The sequence below is a fragment of the Lipotes vexillifer genome, unplaced genomic scaffold (assembly GCF_000442215.2).
Source record: "Lipotes vexillifer unplaced genomic scaffold, Lipotes_vexillifer_v1.1 scaffold313, whole genome shotgun sequence".
Taxonomy (NCBI): Eukaryota; Metazoa; Chordata; class Mammalia; order Artiodactyla; family Lipotidae; genus Lipotes; species Lipotes vexillifer.
The window spans coordinates 116,584-139,105 of NW_006781950.1; the positions used below are offsets into that span (position 1 = coordinate 116,584).

At 38.7% G+C, this 22,522-nt stretch overlaps 1 protein-coding gene across 8 annotated transcripts in view; it reads left to right on the forward strand.

Moving 5' to 3' along the window:
• Positions 1 to 12,070: 12,070 nt before the first annotated feature.
• ABI2 (abl interactor 2) overlaps positions 12,071 to 22,522 on the forward strand; it is a 99,975-nt gene continuing 89,523 nt past the window's right edge. For 6 of the 8 annotated variants that reach the window (XM_007454875.1, XM_007454876.1, XM_007454877.1 and 3 more), the window contains exon 1: positions 12,266 to 12,382. In XM_007454875.1, the coding sequence (XP_007454937.1) occupies positions 12,266 to 12,382 (117 nt within the window). Of the gene's footprint in view, positions 12,383 to 22,522 lie in introns of all 8 variants that reach the window. The other 2 variants (XM_007454879.1, XM_007454878.1) reach the window with 2 other exon arrangements.

Sequence of the window (22,522 nt, forward strand, 5' to 3'; positions counted from 1 at the left end):
CCCGCGTCTCCTGCATCGGCAGGCGGACCCTCAAGCACTGCGCCACCAGGGAAGCCCACATTTCATCTTTTAAGAGGACATTTTAAGAATCTTTGTTGTTGTTTTTGGTCTCTGGGGGAGACAGATTAAAATTCTTCCCTGAAGACCTGTTTATTTTTTTCTCCAGACCCATAAAAAGTACTGTTACCCTTTATAAAATGTACCTTGTTTTCACATGCGGTTATGTTGACACATTGAAAACTGCTTAAAAAAACATAATTCTACTGAGTGTGTAAAAGTGAAGACATGGCCGGTAGAATCAAGGAGTCATTTAGTAGCTGTGAGAAGATAGCTGCGAGAAAAATGGACACTATTTTCAAGGGTGGGTTTTTATATTGTCAATAAGTTGATGCTAACGACCTTATTTTTCTTCTTAGCCAGTCCTATGCCTGTTTCCTAAGTTCCTAAGACCAATGATGAAGGTAGAAGGGGAGGAGTTGGGGGAAGGGAGGCAGTGACAACAAAGCAGTTGCTGTTATTGCAGAAGTCAGAAAATCAGCGTGGCCAAAAAGGCTGGATACTGTGTTGCTTTGAGCGTTGTCAGTGATCTGCACTGATAAAAGGGAGTGAGACTGAAACTTGCCGAAGTAGAACAAGGGACTGGAATGAGCATTTGTTACACACCAAATTCTTTATATACCTGTCTCATTTAGTCCTTAGAAAGTAGTAGTAGGTACAGGTAGAACTAACATAGTTCTTCATCCCTTCTAGAATAAATACTGTAAATAAAGACAGCAGATACTAGCTAAGAAACAGTAAAAGATCTAAACTTCAGATTATCTTAATAGCTTCAGTGGGGTTTAGTGGGGTTTTGTTCTTATTTAAGAGAGAACCAAGCAATAGTTTCAAATGATGTACAGTTCATAATAGCTAAAGAAAATGATTAAAAGAGTAATGTAACAGCAGTATTAAAAGAAATCTCAAAGGAAACTAAATATTGCCAACTCAGCTGCCACGTGTATAACTGTTTTAAGTTTTTTCCTGTACCCACATACGTATATTTTTACCTATTGCAATCAGAACAATTTGATCTACTTTTCATTTGATGCATTTCAGACATTTTCTTTTGTTACTTCAATTTTGTAAGGTCTTATTTTGGGGTGGGAGTAGACTTTTAAAATACAATAGAAATCAATTTCATGTTTTATTTATAGAATTTTATGACACTGAGTGAATGGATAATTGTAAAATTTGAGCTGGGAGCCATTTTGTAATATACCCAGACAGTAAACAAAAGGCAGGAAATGACATTCCTTCTTCCAGTCGGCTTCCCATTCAGTCAGTTTACAGTTTGGTGGCTGTCTTTCTACAGATTGGGAACGGATCTTGTTGTAGCATGGATAAACTGCCAGGAGCAAATAAGTCACAAATAATTCTGTTTGGTAGTTTTTTAAAAAATCTACATTTATGTACATCTAAAATACTTGCAAATTCTTGTTTTAATTTTTAACACATGATAGTAGAGAATGAAACTTAACTTTGTAACTAGATTATAGATAAAGTTATAATGTGCCTGTCTCCAAAAAGGCAATCAGTAAATATTTTTGAATAAATGAATGAAATCTTCATTGAGGTTTTCTCTGCATATAGAATAAAGGAGATTATTGAAGTTATTTAATAGTTGAAAAAGATTTCCAGATAGCCAAACTACCTCTAATGCTAATAGTACTTTGTGATATGCTAAGTAACCCATTGCTGGAAGTATTTAAGAAGATGTTGTATGGACATCTTTCAGTGATGCCTGTATTAGGTGTGAACATAGGTTTATAATAGCCTATAGTTCTACAAAATATCAACCAAAATAGTTGGTAAGCAAGTAGTCCTTTGTTCCTTCTATATCTTATCACTAGTCATCATTAAAACTAGGAAATGTTTAAGGATCAGAGTTTATTAGGTTAGCAACAGCATTATTTCCCAAAGTGTGTCTCATGGTACCCTATCCTGTGAGATACTCTGAGAAAAAGTTTCCTCGATCGTATTCATTCTGTTTATATACATATATTCTTTCTCAGAATGCATATTAATATATTGGAAGAGCTGAGAAGTTCTACTGTAAGGAAACCTATTTTAACTTGGTGTAACACTGAGTGTTCCAAATGTATTTGATGAAGGTACCCCTTTTTCAAGTTATACCTATTATCCTGAAAAACCAGTGTTTCATGGAGATGTAGTGTTCAGTAGATCTATAGATGTCGTGTCCAGAATGATCTACAGACAAAAGGAGTCTAAAGGAACATCTGTCTTAGGTAGTTCTTTAACCTGTGCATGGTCCAGAGATCCTACAGACTAGGAGTGACCATATTAGAACCAAGGCACCTGAATTCCACGTTCTCTCACTCCCTCACCTCCTCTTTTCCCTGTCAGAGGACAGAGCCCTCTTACTCTCCTGACTGTCTCCGTCTCCTGACTTCCATTTCTGTCCAAAGAAATGTGACCCATTTAGTTAGGCAACACTTTTTTATTGGTCACTTAATGTGTGTCAGATCTTATTCCAGATGCTGGGGATATAGCACTGAGCCAAACAGACATGGAATTTACTGTGTTCTCTCTCTTCTGTGCTTCACCCCAGGAGGAAGAACCCCAGTCTCATGTGCCAAAGCTTAACTTTCTAGCACTTGAGCTCTCTAGGTCCTGGGTTTGGAAGCAACTCAAGGACCCTTTAGGTTAGTGGCTGAAAGGGACAAAGGAAGGAACTTGTAGTTGACCACATGACAAAGAACAGAAGGCTTCAGTTACAGGCTGTAGAGGTGCAAGAAGCACAAGGAACGGTTGGAAGTCAAGCCATTATTTTTGTTACTTTAAGTTTATGAGCAAGAGAATTAAACTACGTATCTTATCAAGGAAAACTGTCAACATTGATGCTGAATAGAAATCCTGGAGATTGTTCAGAGTGAGACAAAACAAAGCTAGGAATTGGTTTGACTAGGTTAAAGAGCAATATTGATTATAGTCATTTGTATGAATTGTTCAATTATACTGCAGCACTAGGTGTGTTCATCTTTCATGATTTGTTGCTGTGTTGCAAGGTCAGCAGCTAATAGATAATTGATTTGTAGAGCTTAAAAGGACCTTGTAGAGATTATATGGCTTAGCCTGCTCACAATTTAAAATTTTAGAGGGGGAAATCTAGGGCCTCTAGGAGTAGAAGAGCAACATTATTTGGCTTTCATTTTGGATTTTCTCATAGTCTTCCAAAGATAGGTGCTTAAGTCAATGCTGTTATTATATTCACAGGATTTTGTTAAGCTTCCAAGGAAGTATAGATTCAAAGGGAATTGGAAAAAATTTGTTTAGTATTCTTGATACAGAGCCTTTGAGGGAGATGCAAATGTGTTTTGAATGTTAAATTTACTTAGATTTAAAAATACATATCTTCAAGCGAAGTTGCCATGACAACCTTTCTTAATGTGTGTATAAAATTTATGTCTGTCTCTGAGGTTTTCATCTTTCTCAATACAGGGTTTAATCACAAGAATTGGGCACTGTGGTGTATTTCTATCTAGATGGTGCCCTGTGGGAATTATATAATTTTGAGAAATGCAAATCAAGCATCAGAGCAGTTCTGTAGCATGGTGATCCCACCAAGGTAAATGTCATCTTGTTCTCTCCATGATCAGAGATTGATCTGGCTTCAAACCCAAGATGAAATTCTGGATTGAAATAGAACCATGAGTCTATTCTGAGTTTCTGGGGTTTTTTTTCATATTTAGAGGATTTGTAGGAGGGCCCTAGGAGGTTTGGGAAATTTTGGACTAAATCTCTTGGATAGCCCCCAAACTGATCCAGTCTCCTTGGGATCATCTAAATCTAATCCATAGTATAGGTTGACTCAGAACCACAAGAGACAGCTCTACAATGGCCAGCCATGTGCACAGAGACACCCCAGAGACTCCTTCTAGCCTGAACTCCAATCCAGCAATCCTAGAGAGATACCATTATCAGACCTCTTCACTTACTTTTACCTCGCTTCATATGCACTTGTCTGTCAGTCTCTCTTTTGCACGTCAGGGGCCAGGAGAAGAGTGCTAGGATTTTGGACACCCACAGTTTAGGAGGAAGGAATTCTCATCCTCAATTCTGGAAATATGAATTTACTAAGCAGTGGAATAAGGGGGTAGTCACTGGTACCTTCTGGTAACTATGACTTGAATTTGAGAACTCTTAACATGGCTGCCTGAGATTTTGAGATGCTTGCTAAAGAGCTATGTTTGTGTTTTATATTTTAGTTCCTCTGTGGTATAGTAAAAAATAATAATAATGAATTTTTTTTTGCAATTTAAGAACCCCTGAAGATAATTAAGTTGAGATTAGAAGTATGATCTACTAATGTGCTAGCTTTGAATTTACTTTAGTCTTAATAGACTTTGTAAAACTATGTTACATTTAAGAGACTCCACGGATATGTTCTAATCCAGTAGCCTTATAGAAGGGGGAAATGAAAGCTGAGAGAACTTATTTTATATGAGAATTTGCCCAGGCTAGCACAATGTTTTTTTCCGCAAACTTGTTCAGGATGTGATTTCCTTTTGGTTTCATATTATCCTCTAAAGGATGAATTTAAAACCAAGGAAAGGCCCCCTAAGCAAAAAGAACTGCCTAAGTTACTATACTATGCTATTGATAACTGGAAGAAATAGGATAATAGTCTCCTAAGAACAAACACTTGAAGAGAGATGTCCCATCTATGATGGGACATGCTATGATGTTTATAAAGGTTTGGGGGCTTATTTTTATTGTAAGAGGCACAGTCAGGGCCAACTACATAATTTGTATGCCCAGTGCAAAATGAAAATATGGGGTCTTAGCTGGGGATGAAGTCAGTCTCCCCCCTTCCCACTGTTGGGTCTGCTCTTTTAACCTGTGGTTGATGAGAGACCCCCTCCCCACCCCACCCCCAAGGGATTGAAGTCTCCATGCTGGGACAATGTTGTTTACCTGGATCAGGGGTAGGCAGAGGAGCCCCACCCAGTTACCTGGTGAACATGCTGTGGTGTGGCCAGCCCAAAGCAGAGATGACTTCGTCCTTGCCCTGCCTCAAGATGCTGCAGAGCAAACTGCTGGCTGGACTCCAGCCCTCCCCACCCCTGCTCGCATGCCCCCCGCCCCCCATTGGAGGGTGATGTGGCAGAAAGTGGGCCTCCCTCATCAACTCTGCTCCGAATGCAATCTTACTGCTGCTCTGGGTGGAAGGCAGCAGTGGTGATGGGCAGGGATGGTTAGAGGGAGGCCAGGCAGGGTGCAGGGCACCGGGGAGCGGGAAGCTGGTAACTGAGAACATGTCTAGGTAGGCAGGGAAGTAAACTCTAAGCCCCGGGCGTATACTCCAGAGTCCCATTGGATTTCACTTACAAAATACAAATTCACAAATAAAATTTGAGAATTTCACTGCAGTGCCTTCAAAGTGTTATACCCCAACAGAGGGTCCTTCTGAGGTGTGGGCTTCTTTGGGACTGCAGTGGTTGCAGCCCATGAAGCTAGCCCTGGACACATCTGACCTTACACAGCATGGTGCTGTGACTCAGTGGTTTTTGAGGGCTGTGCCTCCTGGTTGTATGCTAGTTGTCCTTGCAAATACCCATAAATGTCTTTTTCATGATTTATCATCAAGCGATTTAAAACTCTCTAGGATGTCTTAAAATTATTTACAAAATAGGCAAAAATAGATGCCAAACTTAAAAGGAATTTGATAATACAGATTTTTATTAAAGTTGCAAACGTGATACAGTACACTATAAGTCTCTTATCTGAAGCCCCATTTCACTGATGGAGCTCTTACTTTCCTGTATTTTAATAATTGCCAAACATTTTCTGCTGGAAGGTAAAATGGGATTTTTCCCTGAAATATCATTATAAAACCCTATGAAATATTTCAGTGATATGAGTCATTCACTTATTCATATGGTTGGACATCTAGATAATAGAAATCTGTGAGAAATATATTGTTAATTCCTGTGGAGGAGGAAAGAAGAAATCCTACTGATGTATTTTAAGTGTAGTTAAATTCAGTATTCCTTGCCATTTTAAAATACCAAAGTTATTCTCTTCTGCTCCTTTCTTTCCAAGAGGCTACATAAAATTACTTTGACAAGGAAAATCATGAGTCATTTTTTTTGCTGTTAACCTCTTCTTACATTCCATTTCATGGACATAGCAATCGGTGGTCAGTGATATTCTTAGCAACCTTGTACTATACAAGTGAGACTTACTACCATATACCATGATGTTTAGTTAGCAATTTTGTCAAAGTATAACCTCTTTGTTTGCAATATTACTGAAACTGATAAGAAACAGATTGTTATAAAAAAAAGTTAGCAGCTTTGAATATCATACATGCTACAGTGAATATTCAGCATACAGGTTCTAATGGCATTAAAGCATAATCAGAAAAACTGGCATATTTCAAACTCTTAGCAATTCATGTTATTAAGTGAAGGTCAATATAGTTGTCAGTAATAAAAACCTAGTTAGTACATTTTGAGGCTTGACGCTCTATAAAACCTTTAACATAATTTAAGACAAAGTGTGAACAAAAGTAGCTAATTTTAGAAATCCAATTTTTGTGAACTGATTGGTGATCTCTCTGCTGTGGGAAAGGATGATCTGTTTTATGCTTTAGCTCTGAAATTCACTGTTTTTGTGGGGGAGGGATATGTAAAACCAATTTTAGTAGAAACTTAAACAATTGAGGACTTTTTATTCTTCAAAACCATATGCCTGGGCTTCCCTGGTGGCGCAGTGGATGAGAGTCCACCTGCCCATGCAGCGGACGCGGGTTCGTGCCCCGGTCCGGGAGGATCCCACATGCCATGGAGCTGCTGGGCCCACGAGCCATGGCCGCTGAGCCTGCGCATCCGGAACCTGTGCTCCGCAACAGGAGAGGCCACAGCAGTGAGAGGCCCGCGTACCGCAAAAAAAAAAAAAAAAAAAAAAAACCACCATATGGCTTTCAAGATAAATTATCTACCCCATTGGTTATGTCTATAAACAGAGATATGTTGTCATGAAGAATTTCAGGTTTATATTGTCCACTCTCATGGTTTGATGGAAAAACTTTTTTCCTCTTTTCACTTTTCACAGGAAAGGGAGCTATTTTGTTTTCTCTTACAGGAAACTATTATAGATTCTAAATATTTAAATACAATCCTTCCAGGTTGTATCTTGGGTATATGTTATTTTTCTCTCCTTTCAAGAGTAATTTCTTCTTGAAAAATGCTTTTTATTGGGTATTGGTTATTATGAGGGGATCATTGTTGATTTTGTTAGATGTGCAACAATATTGTGGTTATGTGGCAAAATATCCTTGTTTTTTAGAGATATATAATAAAGTATTTAGGGGTTAAATGTCATGATTATTGTAATTTTCTTTAAAATTCTGTATCATAAGAATAATATAAGGTAAAATAGAAGCCATTGTTACATCTAATCAGTGGATATTTGTGTATTCATTACACCATTCTCCATACTGTATGTTTGTAATTTCCATAATAAAGAGACAAAAAAAAATGACTTTCAATAAAAATGAAAAAAATATGAATGAGACTTGTGGACTCCTGACTTCCTGAAAATGGGAGGGGATTTTTTTTCTTACAGACTAATTTTGGAGGATTCTTTGTATTCTTTCCAGTCATTTTTAACTTATTTCTTAAAATGTGTATTCATATAGCTATAAAGCATGGAATGCTCTATTGCACAGTAAAGCTTTTTTTTTAGTAGTTTGGTACATTTTTAACCATTAAATAAGTATCCCTAAAATTTAGACCAAGGTTTATATCACTAAAGATTTTCATAAAATCTGAAACAAAGTTTCAGATGATGAAGTGTGCCTAATAATAGAAGGCTTAGATCCCAGTCATTTATCTTCTGATCACATACAGAAAATTTGTTTCAAAGATTTAATATATACACATTATATGCACTTGGTATTAAAATTTCCTGGTAGTCTTAAATTTGATTAAAACCCCAAAATGTGTATAAATGTGTATGAAAATATTAATCACTGATAATTACTTTTCTTCTTTGGGGTAAGAATAGGAACTAAGTTAACCATGTCATTGCTTGAGTAAAACACTCTGCTTTGCATTTCTCCTGATTACTACTGTGTAATATCTCAAACAGGGAACTTAACTGCTTAAAAAGGAATTCTTTTAAATTTCATTGAAATACATATTCATTCGTTGAACTGTGTATGTACCTACATATCCAACTTGGTATTGCCTGATAAAGTCATATAGCAGCCAGAAAACTAGTTTTGAGATCCTCAAGGTAAAGAAAGAAAACAGTCCCAAGTATCTTCATGAAGAAGGATGACATTCTTATAGTTTCTTATTTAATAGTTTCTAAGCATTTAATGTAAAACCAGGAAAAGGGATAAATATTACAGAAAGTGCCGTGTGGAAATGAAACCCATGGTATTCTTTAGGTGCCATAGATATTATTCTCTAATAAATTTTTTAAATGTATGAGAAAATACAGTAATATTAACTACTAATTAATACTCAATGTTAAGGATTTTAAACCTGATAGGTTGATGTCATTTAAAAGAGACTGAAAATTTGGAGGCAAAGAGTTAATGATGAAAATAATGGGGGTTTTTTTGTATTCTTTTTGGTGATAGCTCTTCTGACAGGTGTGAGGTGATGTCTCGTTTCCCTGATGATTAGTGATGTTGAGCATCTTTTTTTCCTTTTTTTAATGTTTATTTATTTATTTATTTATTTTGGCAGTGCCCGGTCTTAGCACACAGGATCTTTAGTTGCAGCATGCGGACTTCTTAGTTGCATCGTGTGGGCTTATTGCGGTATGCATGTGGGATCTAGTTCCCCGACCAGAGATGGAACCCAGGCCCCCTGCATTGGGAGCATGGAGTCTTACCCAGTGGACCACCAGGGAAGTCCCTGAAAACAGTGTTTATGATGAATTATCATGTCAGTGTGTGCAGGAAGAGTCTGGGGGGAAAGTCTGAAGTGAATCGGTATGTCTCCTAGGTATCATAAGACAAGCAACGTAAACAGTTCAGTTAAGCAACATTTATTTCTTTAGAGCCCATAATATTAGGCAATATATTATGTGCTTTACCTTAATTTCCTCATTTAAGTATAGAGTTGCTAGGATGAGATACATCAGGGGAATTCCACAGTATCTTTATTTCAGCAGAAGAATTTGACACTTTCTCACCAGTCATGTAACTATGATGACGAAATACGGGATAAATGTGAATCCTTTAAGGTACAGTCACAAGTGGCCCAGTTTAAGGCATACTGAGAATGGCTCTGACCAACTAAGTGAGTCTTCCAGGGCCAAGCGGTTAGGCCCTCTTCTTGGCTTGGTTTCTTCAACATTCTTATTGAAGGCTATAATGAACCCCAAAGTCTTGCTTATCAAATCAGTAGATGATGTGAAGCAAGATAATTTATTTCAGGAGATGGTAATGAGGGTTAAAATCTGGGAAAAAGCCAAGGCATAATTTGGAAATAAATATAAGGACCTGCAATTAGATTAAAAAAAAATCAACTGCACTTGGCATGACTGGGTTAATATGTAAAAAATCTATGACTTTTTAATGCTTACTTTGAATCAAACTGATGATAAAATTACTTTAAAAATGTCATCTTGGGATGCATTAATAAAAGTATTCTGTCTGATTTGGGGAGATAATAGCCTCACTGGACTCTTATAAACTAATCCATGCTCATTTTAGAAGAATTAAGATGCGCAAAACCAAAAAACCCTACAATCCCTCCACTCAGATAATATATATACACACACGATGCATGTACTTTGTATAGATTTTGTAGCTGTCTTCTTTTTTGCTGAAATGTTCTTGGTGGCAGCAGAAGTGTGTATCTATGTCCTTCAATTCTTAGATTCTGCTGAATATTAAAAGGTCTTCTCTTGGCAGAGAGTCCCACTTAGACCTTCAGAGCCAGAAGGGCAGTTTCATTGGCACACCCTGGAACCTTGTTAGAACTATTAAGTGGGGCAGACCAACTGAATCAGAAAGCCTGGGGCTGGGGCCTAGCGATCCTGCGGTTCAACAAGCCCTGCAGGTGATTCCAATCCACTCAGAAGTTTAAGAACTGACCTGAGTTTAACCCTTTGATTTTTCAGATAAGGAAGCTAAGATCCAAAGAAGTCACATGTTAATTTGAGAAAGTGCATACTAGAATCTTCACGCAGTGATACCTAGGATGAAGAATCATCCCTCTGGGGAGAACTGTTTATTGGGCTAATTGCTAAGCAGTATTTGAAAGAACGCTAGGTGGAAACAAGTAATGGGGGAAGAGTCTGTTTAGCATTTAACTTACCCTGGTAGACTTAACACAGTTCCAACAGTAGCCTTTGATTCATTGAACTTTAGTCCCAAAGAAAAGTTTGCTTGATCTAATATGTTAATCGCTGAAGCATGTTTATGGGCCATTTAAGTAACTACTCCATTCCATCACTAAAGCTAATGAATCTCGAGTGTGACCTTGCAGCTTTCATTTTAAAGAGCTCTTCACACTTAAGTTTGAGAACCACTAATACAGAAGATGTTTAAAGTGGTTAAGAATAAAACTAGCTGGGGGATTCCCTGCTGGCGCAGTGGTTGAGAGTCCGCCTGCCGATGCAGGGGACACGGGTTCGCGTCCCGGTGCGGGAAGATCCCACATGCCGCGGAGCGGCTGGGCCCGTGAGCCATGGCCGCTGAGCCTGCGCGTCCGGAGCCTGTGCTCCGCAATGGGAGGGGCCGCAACAGTGAGAGGCCCGCGTATCGCAAAAAAAAAGAATGAAACTAGCTGGACTGGAACAACATTTTCAGTATCCTTTAATTTGGGTTCCACAGAGAAAACTCAACACAATTTGCTAATGTGCATATAATAAAGCCAATATAACATCATCAGAGATTGCTCCAGAAATGTGTAATGGTAAGGCATTAAAGTGATTTTTTGAGAAAGTATAATATAGTTTCCTCATAATCTGGGAAGAAAAAAAAAGGGGGTGGGAAATCACTGTAGGAGGGCCAAGAGATCACAAATACAAGAGTTGAAATAATGAATCTTGCTCTAAACTGCAAATGTAGTCAACCTTGACTTTCCACAGTACAAATAAAGGTCATGGACTTTATAATATCTCAGCAGTTGTCAGGAATTTTAGTTTTTTAAGATTACATTGTGTGGAGTAGTCAGATTTAGGAAAAAAAGATATAGTATCTAAGGAATAACAGAATAATAACTGCAAGATCAAAATGATCTACCTTGAATTTTTGTGTCATTTATCGTTTCCCGAGGTGCTTTAAACTTTTATTTTATCCATGTAACAGCCCTGTGAGGAATCAAAGTACCAGCAAAACCGTTTTCGAAACTTTAAACACGGAATAGATGAAGAAAAAAGTGAAGTTGACAGACTCAGAGAAATGACAGAAAAGGTGGTCACTGAGGAAGCTTAGCAAAGAGAGGGGCAAGCGCAAAAAGCTGAAGTCCGGAGGATGGTCAAAGGAGAACAGAACAGAGGCTAACCTGGCAGGGGGAAACGGTGTCAATGGGCAAACAGGTGCAAAAAAGGCGAAGGAGAGGAAATTAGGGATTAGGAAATTGAAATTTACTTATCTGTACCAGAGAGGATGGATGAAGTCAAAGATGAAGTGAAAAATGAAAAGTGGGGCGGCACTTAAAGCTGCATGAAAGTTTAGTGGGCTGATGTTATCCCTCAGGCCCATGACCATGGGGTTGGGCCCCAGGTTGAGGATAACGCCGAGGGGAGTCGCTGAAGACGCTGGCCAAAAGACAGCGGAGCCGGGTGGGCGTTCAGGCCAGACTAATAAAGACAGCCCGGGGCGCTTCTCCAGCCACGCAACCTGCGGGGGCCGAAGGGTTAACCGCGCGCGCTACTCCCGCGCGCATCCCGGCCCCCACTCCCGCGGTCGCTAGGAGACGCCGGAAGTGGGGGAGGGGCGGGGCGGCGCGACCAAGGGTGGGAATCTTTTTCAGGCTCCCGAAGGCGGAGGGAGGCGAGCGCGCGTGCGCGCGCCGTGCCGGCCGTCGCCGCGGTGACCGTCCTCAGAGTCCGTCGGCTCGCGCCCCGCCCCCGTTCCTGCTGCCCCCTCCCCTGTCGCTGGCGGGGAGTGTTTCTCTCTCCTCCCGGTTGCTGCAGCCGTCGCCGCCGCTCCTCCTCTGCCAGTCTTGGGTTTCCCTGGCGCTACTGCCGCCACTGCCTCTGCGGTCTGTATGAGGAGGAGGAGGATGTGAAGATGGCGGAGCTGCAGATGCTGCTGGAGGAGGAAATCCCGGGGGGCCGGCGGGCCCTCTTCGACAGTTACACGAATCTGGAACGGGTGGCCGATTACTGCGAGAACAACTACATCCAGGTGCGACGCATCTCTCGGCCTGGGCGCGTCGGGCCTCGGGGTGGTGAGGGCGCGTGGGGGACCCCCGGCCGGAGGCCGCGCGCCTGGGGGCGTAGGGCGCGTGGGGTCGAGGCTGCGGCGGGGATACAGTCCAGCTGACCCCCATGTCGCGGGGGGAGGAGCATGGTGGGAGCTGGGGTTGGGGAATGGGTGAGAATTCTCCGGTTGGAGGAAATTGTAGCTTTAAAACATTTTAAAAAGCCATGAATCAGCCCTCGGTGCGGGTGTGTGGTGTGTGTGTGTGGTGTGTGTGTGGTGTGTGTATGTGGTGTGTGTGGTGTGTGTGTGTGGTGTGTGTGTGTGTGGTGTGGTGTGTGTGTGTGTGTGTGTGTGGTGTCCCCCGCCTCTTCGCTTCTTCCCTCGGCCGCCTCCGCACTCGGTGCCAGTCAATTTTCGGGATGGCGGAGGAGGCGGAGAGTGGCATTTTGTATTTGACAGAATCTTGCTCCCCCATATGGCAAGGGTGTGGGGGGAATTGATGGGTCACCCCCATCCCCCAAGCTCTGGAGGATTTTTAAGGGGTTATATTGCTGCAAAGTAAACTGTCTCAGCTTTCTATTCATTTGAATGCATCAAAAGATCGGTTTTTGTTTTTTTGCTTGTTTTTAGGTTCTAACTGGGGATACAGTATAAGAGTAGCTGTCCCTTGTTGGAAGTTAATGCCATTTTTCTCCCTATAGAGAATGAGAAGCTGCATGATAATGAACTCTTCCGTCCCGCCACCTCCCTTCAATCCCATTAGAATAGGTAATTTGTCTTTGGGGAAAAATTTGGGGATTATTTTTCAGAGAGAATTAGGAAATGATCCTCATGGTTTAGTTTTTCCTGTGATTGGTTTGGCACAGGGACTCAGTGGTAGCGCTGTATGTATGTGTATGGAGGTGGGGGATATTGGGTGAGATGAAATCCAGCTGCTCCTGGAAGAAGCAAAAGACTCTGTGGATTAAAAAAAAAATTCCTCTTTAAAAATTATATGAAAGGATAGTTTAAAACGCACAGTTTGCAAAGTCAGTATCTTTTGTTTTCTTTATAGCTTATTCTGAATCACAGGTTCTACCTCCATTTTTTCTCTTCCCATTTAAATTCTCTTGGGATGAAGGTGGAAATGGAAGAAATACGTTAAATTGTTCCTTCACTATGGTCTTTTTTTCCTGTTCCCACCTCCATCTCTCCAGGCATCCTTCTTAACATCGGCTGTATTGGGAAGCATTCTCAAGTCTTGGTTTAAACCAAAAAAAATAGGTGTTAAAATTTACAGGTTCATAAATTTTGTAAGGACCACATGGTTGATCAAGGATAGTATTGTGAGATTTTGCTTAATTAGACATATCCTGAACTCTGTATTTTCTTGTTGGGAATATTTGTATTAGAGAATAAATCAGACATAACCCAAGGCTTTTCCCTCCAAAGAGGCAGTTGAAAGTATGGCTAGTAGGCAAAGAAAGAATGTGACTTGGGTCAAAGATTCATACAATTGTCCATATTCATCAGGTGCTTTGCTGATACTGAGTGTGATAGGAGAGATTCAAAGGTTAAAATGCTCAATTTTTCACTAAATACATTTGAAAGTCTTCTGTAGCCTGGCACTGTGTCAAGTGTTGATGATTCATACCTAGTGTCCACAGAATCTTATAGTGTAGTTAGTAGGAGAGGCTGATCTGTGAGCAAATGAATACCATGTAGTGTGTCAGTTTATACTCTTAATGGGCTGCAGGTGGGAAGAAGCTGTCCTCACTGGGAATTCACAGTCTCTAGGAGAGGCAAATTAAAAGGACTGAAGTTGTTATTACAATCCCTTGTGCAACATATTATGAGAAAGAGTTACAGGTCAGAAGAGAAATTGAGGGTGGAAAACTGATTGGGTTGCGGTTATCACCACTAAATTTAAAAAAAAAAGAAAGAAACAGATTTCTCTCTCTTTGGAAGATAATTTTTATTGTAATTTGAAGGTATAGTTCCTCTTATATTACAGTTGTTACATAAAGGTAAAAAGTACCTGAATTAATAAAGCTGAGAGAGTAAAGGGATCAACAACTGTCATCTTTTTATATATTTTATACATTTATTCCAGTTCAAGAGAGAAGAATGTTACTGCCGTCATTTGTCTTAGCAATGGGACTCAGAATTTAATGGGGTGGTATTTTAAAATTCAAAGTATAAATACTGGTTAACAGAAATGGACTTGGGTTTTAAAATATCTTATTTCTTCAACTTAGCATCTAAAATAAACTTCACACTTTTACCTCTTAGATTATCATCTGTGTTAAGATCCAGTGGGTATATTGTTGGGGATCTCTCCGCAGATGACAACTCTTACATGATTTGTTTGTGGTAAAGTTGATAAATAGAAGATGGTGATAGTGGATTTGTGCTGACCCAGCTGCTCATTTGCCTGGCTTTTCTTGGTGACCAGCAAACTGACCAGCAGGAGTTTCGATGCTGCCTGTGACCCTGCGATAGATGAAAGTCATTTGGTGGGATCGGTGATCAAATGGTCAATTTAGCCTTATTATAGCATCATGTCCTAACCATTAGCTCAAGTTAAGTCACCTAACACTCATTTTATTTTGTGGAAATAAAATTTTTGCCTGTAAAGCAGAAAAAAGGCAAATCTACTGATCATAAGTAACAAATGATAAGGTTCTTTGTTCAGTGTCCTTAAATAGCTGGTTTTATGCATTGGAATATAAAAAAATAAGGTAAATAAGAATATTCTAAATGTGGATTATATTTAGTGTGAAGATTGAGCAAAGGAAGGAAAATGGTGTGCTGTCCTTCTGAAAACATACTGTGTTTAAATTATTTCTATCATGAAAATGTCCTTCAGAAATGTTATCTATTGGCATTAGGAGTGATCAGATATTACCTGTATTAACACACACACACAATCTACAGGTACAGCAGATTTGTAAGTAATAGTTTTCCAGGTTAATAATGCAGTTAACATTAGAAATTTAAAAATCATCTTTAGTAAAAAGTTAGATGATTCTGTTTTAGTTCAACCTCTAGAAAAAGTGATAGTCAAAATATTTTTTCTAAAATGTGATGATAAAAAGTGATAACTACAGTTTCCTGTTTCCCCGATTGATTTTCTTTCCTGTAAAAAGGATTAAAGTTATTGTTAAGGACTTTTTGGAGATAAAAGTAAGACCTGCGTTTTTTTTTTTTCTTCATTTATAAATATAAACATTGATTCCTAATCTAGGAAGTGTCCAGAAACTTTAAAACATTTTTGATTAACTTGGAATCTACATATTTACAAATGGAGAATTTTATAATAACATGGGTTGCTTTAATGCTTTGGTGGATGAAACAAGATTATATTTGTTACTTTCCTAAAGTAAGTCTGAAAAACCAACTTGTTCATATTTATATTTTTCCTTTTCTTAGATAAAAGAGAGTTATTCCTTTTTGTGAGTGTTAATTCACATAGATACATAGTAAAATCCCATTGTCCACTGTTTGGATTAAGAACAAAGTCATCCAGTAAAATGGCTTTGCTCAGAAGAACAGAAATTAAGAATTTACCTTAATGTTTTGATAAATGCTGGAGAGGGTGTAGAGAAGAGGGAACCCTCTTGCACTGCTGGTGGGAATGTAAATTGATACAGCCACTATGGAGAACAGTATGGAGGGTCCTTAAAAAACTAAAAATAGAACTACCATACGACCCAGCAGTCCCACTACTGGGCATATACCCCGAGGAAACCATAATTCAAAAAGAGTCAGGTACCAAAATGTTCATTGCAGCTCTATTTACAATAGCCAGGACATGGAAGCAACCTAAGTGTCCGTTGACAGATGAATGGATAAAGAAGGTGTGGCACGTATATACAATGGAATATTACTCAGCCATAAAAAAAATGAAATTGAGTTATTTGTAGTGAGGTGGATGGACCTAGAGTCTGTCATACAGAGTGAAGTGAAGTAAGTCAGAGAAAAACAAATACCGAATGCTAACACATAATATATGGAATCTAAAAAAAAAAAAAGGTTCTGAAGAACCTAGGGGCAGGACAGGAATAAAGACGCAGACATAGAGAATGGACTTGAGGACATGGGGAGGGGGAAGGGTAAGCTAGCACGAAGTGAGAGAGTGGCATGGACATATATACACCACCAAATGTAAAACAGATAGCTAGTAGGAAGCAGCTGCATAGCACGGGGAGATCACCTCGGTTCTTTGACTATCTAGAGGGGCGGGATAGGGAGGGTGGGAGGGAGATGCAAGAGGGAGGGGATATGGGAGTATATGTATACGTATAGCTGATTCACTTTGTTATACAGCAGAAACTAACACAACATTGTAAAGCAATTATACTCCAATAAAGATGTTAAAAAAAAAAGAATTTACCTTAATGTTTTATCTGAAATCTTTCTTTTGAATAATAGGAAAGATATCATTAATAGCTTTCCTTTTTTCTCCTTATCAGCAAGGAGACTCTCAGAATTCATTAAAAATTGCAAGAAGGGTTTATAAGGGCATAACAGAATCATGGCATACTAGTCAGTTTCATTAAAAAGTAGTTACTAAAATGATATAAAGATTGCACATTCCTAATAAAAACCATTAAAATGCATGCTCATTGTTGAAAAATTGTTAGAAAATACAAATAAATATTAAGGAACAAACTTAAAATTGCCTAATCATTTTGAATATACATCTGGTATTTATACTTTTAAATCTTTTTGACATGTACATCTACATATCATATGTTTTAAAAATATTATGTTCATGTTCTATATTACCTTTATACCTTGCTTTAAAAAGAGACTTTTAATGGTGGTAGTCTTTGCTTTTTATGAATGGTCATAGAGTATACAGAAAGGAGGTTTGTATTTATGTGTTTAACTTCTTTTTGTTCTCACAAATAAAATAATGTTAAAAGTACCTAGAATGAAGAAGGAGAAAGTAGAAATTTGAGGACTGATGTTTGAATCCTTCCCTGTAACTTTTGTCTTTTACCTCCACAGAGAGGAGTGAACCATGCAAGTGAACATCAGGCTGAATTAGGGAGATTGAATTTCCGTAGATGGAGGTGATTTAACACATCAGAATTTTTTTAAAAATTTTATTTTTGTAATGCAGCAGGTTCTTATTAGTTATCTGTTTTATATATATTAGTGTATAAATGTCAATCCCAATCTCCCAGTTCATCCCACCCCCACCCCCCCACACTTTCCCCCCTGGGGTCCATATGTTTGTTCTCTACATCTGTGTCTCCATTTTTGCCTTGCAAACTGGTTCATTTGTACCATTTTTCTAGATTCCACATATATGCATTAATATACGATATTTGTTTTTCTCTTTTTGACTTAACTTTACTTTGTATGACAGTCTCTAGGTCCATGCACATCTCTACAAATGACCCAATTTCGTTCCTTTTTATGGCTGAGTAATATTCCATTGTATATATGTACCACATCTTCTTTATCCATTCGTCTGTTAATGGGCATTTAGGTTGCTTCCATGACCTGGCTATTGTAAATAGTGCTACAGTGAACATTGGGGTGCATGTGTCTTTTTGAATTATGGTTTTCTCTGGGTATATACCCAGTAGTGGGATTGCTGGGTCATATGGTAGTTCCATTTTTACTTTTTTAAGGACCTTCCATACTGTTCTCCATAGTGGCTCTATCAATTTACATTCCCACCAACAGTGCAAGAGGATTCCCTTTTCTCCACACCCTCTCCAGCATTTGTTGTTTGTAGATTTTGTGATGATGGCCATTCTGACTGGTGTGAGGTGATACCTCTTTGTGGTTTTGATTTACATTTCTCTAATAATTAGTGATGTTGAGCATCTTTTCATGTGCCTCTTGGCCATCTGTATGTCTTCTTTGGAGAACTGTCTGTTTAGGGCTTCTGCCCATATTTTGGTTGGGTTGTTTGTTTTTTAATATTGAGCTGCATGAGCTGTTTATATTTTTTGGAGATTAATCCTTTGTCAATTGCTTCATTTGCAAATATTTTCTCCCATTCTGAGGGTTGTCTTTTCGTCTTCTTTATGGTTTCCTTTGCTGTGCAAAAGCTTTTAAGTTTCATCAGGTCCCATTTGTTTATTTTTGTTTTTATTTCCATTACTCTAGGAGGTGGGTCAAAAAGGATCTTGCTGTGATTTATGTCAAAGACTCTTCTTCCTGTATTTTCTTCTAAGAGTTTTATAGTGTCCGGTCTTACATTTAGATCTTTAATCCATTTTGAGTTTATTTTTGTTTATGGTGTTAGGGAGTGTTGTAATTTCATTCTTTTACACGTAGCTGTCCAGTTTTCCCAGTACCACTTATTGAAGAGACTGTCTTTTCTCCATTGTATATCCTTGCTTTCTTTGTCATAGATTAGTTGACCATAGGTGAGTGGGTTTATCTCTGGGCTTTCTCTCCTGTTCTGTTGATCTATATTTCTGTTTTTATGCCACTACCATATTGTCTTGATTACTGTAGCTTTATAGTATAGTCTGAAGTCAGGGAGTCTGATTCCTCTAGCTCCATTTCTTTCCCTCAAGATTGCTTTGGCTATCCAGGGTCTTTTGTGTCTCCATACCAATTTTAAGATTTCTCGTTCTAGTTCTGTAAAAAATGTCACTGGTAATTTGATAGGGATTGCACTGAATCTGTAGATTGCTTGGGTTAGTATAGTCATTTTCACAGTATTGATTCTTCCAATCCAAGAACATCGTATATCTCTCCATCTGTTTGTGTCATCTTTGATCTCTTTCATCAGTGTCTTATAGTTTTCTGCATACAGGTCCTTTGTCTCCTTAAGTAGGTTTGTTCCTAGGTATTTTATTCTTTTTGTTGCAATGGTGAATGGGATTGTTTCCTTAATTTCTCTTCTGATCTTTCGTTGTTAGTGTATAGGAATGCAAGAGATTTCTGTGCATTAATTTTGTATCCTGCAACTTTACCAGATTGATTGATTAGCTCTAGTTGTTTTCTGGTGGCATCTTCAGGATTCTCTATGTATAGTATCATGTCATCTGCAAACAGTGACAGTTTTACTTCTTCTTTTCCAATTTGATTCCTTTTATTTCTTTTTCTTCTCTGATTGCCGTGGCTAGGACTTCCAAAACTATGTTGAATAATAGTGGTGAGAGTGGACATCTTTGTCTTGTTCCTCATCTTAGAGGAAATGCTTTCAGTTTTTTACCATTGAGAATGATGTTTGCTGTGGGTTTGTTGTATATGGGCTTTATTATGTTGAGGTAGTTTCCCTCTATGCCCACTTTCTGGAGAGTTTTTATCATAAATGGCTGTTGATTTTTGTCAAAAGCCTTATCTGCATCTATTGAGATGATCATATGGTTTTTCTTCTTCAGTTTGTTAATATGGTGCATCACATTCATTGATTTGCGTCTATTGAAGAATCCTTGCATCCCTGGGATAAATCCCACTTGATCATGGTGTCTGATCCTTTTAATATGTTGTTGGATTCTGTTTGTTAGTATTTTCTTGAGGATTTTTGTATCTATATTCATCAGTGATATTGGTATGTAATTTTGTTTTTTTGTAGTATCTTTGTCTGGTTTTGGTATCAAGGTGATGGTGGCCTTCTACAATGAGTTTGGGAGTGTTCCTTCCTCTGCAGTTTCTTGCAAGAGTTTGAGAAGGATGGGTATTAGCTCTTCTCTAAATGTTTGGTAGAATTCACCTGTGAAGCCATCTGGTCCTGGACTTTTGTTTGTTGGAAGATTTTTTTTGTTTGTTTGTTTTTTGCATTACGCCGGCCTGTCACTCTTGCGGCCTCTCCCACTGTGGAGCACAGGCTCCGGATGCGCAGGCTCAGTGGCCGTGGCTCATGGGCCCAACCGCTCCACGGCATGTGGGATCTTCCCGGACTGGTGCACGAACCCACGTCCCCTGCATCAGCAGGCGGACTCTCAACCACTGCGCCACCAGGGAAGCCCTGTTGGGAGATTTTTAATCACAGTTTCAATTTCATTACTTGTGATTGGTCTGTTTATATTTTCTATTTCTTCCTGGTTCAGTCTTGGAAGGTTATACCTTTCCAAAAATTTGTCTTTTTTTTTCCAGGTTGTCCATTTTATTGGCATAGAGTTGCTTGTAGTAGTCTCTTAGGATGTTTTGTATTATTGCGGTGTCTGTGGTAACTTCTCCTTTTTCATTTTTAATTTTGTTGATTTGAGACCTCTGCCTCTTTTTCTTGATGAGGCTGGCTAAAGGTTTGTCAGTTTTATCTTCTCAAAGAACCAGCTTTTAGTTTTATTGATCTTTGCTATTGTTTTCTTTGTTTCTATTTCATTTATGTCTGCTCTGATCTTTATGATTTCTATCCTTCTACTAACTTTGGTTTTTGTTTGTTCTTCTTTCTCTAGTTCCTTTAGGTGTAAGGTTAGATTGTTTATTTGAGATTTTTCTTGTTTCTTGAGGTAGGGTTGTATTGCTAGAAACTTCCCTCTTAGAACTGCTTTTGCGGCATCCCATAGGTGTTTTTGTTTGTTTTTGTTTTTATAAGTTTATTCATTTGTTTTTATTTTTGGCTGTGTTGGGTCTTTGTTGCTGTGTGCAGGCTTTCTCTAGTTGCAGCAAGCAGGGTCTACTCTTCGTTGTGGTGCGCGGGCTTTTCATTGTCGTGGCTTCTCTTGTTGCAGAGCATGGGCTCTAGGCACGCAGGCTTCAGTAGTTGTGGCACGTGGGCTCTAGAGCACAGGCTCAGTAGTTGTGGCGCATGGGCTTAGTTGCTCTGTGGCATGTGGGATATTCCCGGGCCAGGGATCATATAGCTCTGAAGCTGGTGGAACCGTTATAACTCATATAGTTCAGTATTTCCCAAACCAGAATTGTGTAATATGTAAAAATATTTGTTGTAAAGTAGTTACTGCATAATGTACCCCTTTTGAACCTACAAAACACAATATCATTTCAAGTGTTCTGGGACGTCTTGCAGTAAAGAAACCTGTTTAACTTACCTACATGTTGTATTTCACAAAACGTATTAGTCCTCGAAACTGTTTTTGGTTGCCCAGTAGCTATTAATAAGAACTACAGCACAGTCTGGGAAGTGCTGTTGTAGTTAATTTTCTTTTTGTAAACTCAGAAGCTTATGCCCATAGAGGTTAAACACTGTTTTGAAGTCATCCATCCCTGGGCTATAGCTTTTGGACTTTCATCTGAATTTATATTCAAAAGTTTTAAGCAATTACAGTCCAAATGTTTAGCACTTCTTTGCTAGTCTTAAATTTGTCTGTTCCTGCTCTCTTCCCAGCCCCTAATTCCCAAATGGCTGACAACAGAAGTCTGTTTCTTGCTAATGGAAGGCTGCTTTGAATTTAGGCACCCTCTATGGCTGTGCTGTCTAGTACAGTAGCCATTTGTGGCCATTTAAATTTTTTGAATTGAGATATATTTCACATACTGTAAAATTCACCTATTTAAAGTGTACAGTTTAGTGGGTTTTTATTGTATTCACAAGATTGTGCAACCATCACGGCTATCTGATTCCAGAACATATTCATCACTCCAGAAAGAAGCCTGTACCCTTTATCAGTCATTTCCCCATCCCCCTCTGCCTCTGCCTCCCGGCAACCATTAATCTTTTTGTCTTTATGAATTTGCCTATTCTGGGCACTTCATATAAATGGAATCATATAATATGTGATTTTTTGTGTCTGCGTTCTTTTATTTAATATAATGTTTTCAAGGTTCACTATATTGTAATATGTCAGTATATCATTTTGTCTTTTTTTAAAATAACAGTTTTATAGGGATATAATTCACATACCATTTAATTACCCATTTAAAGTGTATATAATTCAGGAGTTTTTAGTATCTTCACAGATATATGCAATCATAAGTACAGTTAATTTTTAGAACATTTTCATTACCTCAAAGAGAAACCCCATACCACTGAGTTACCACCTCTTATCCTCCCAGCTGCCTATATCTAGGCAACTACTAATATAGTTTTGGGGTTTTTTTTGTCTGTTCTGGACATTTCATAGAAATGGAATCATATGCTATGTGGCCTTTTATGTCTAGATTTTTTTCACTTAGCGTGTTTTCAGAGTTCATCCACGTTGTATTATGTATCAGTGCTTCATTCCTTTTTATAGCTGAATGGCTATACTACATTTTTTTTAT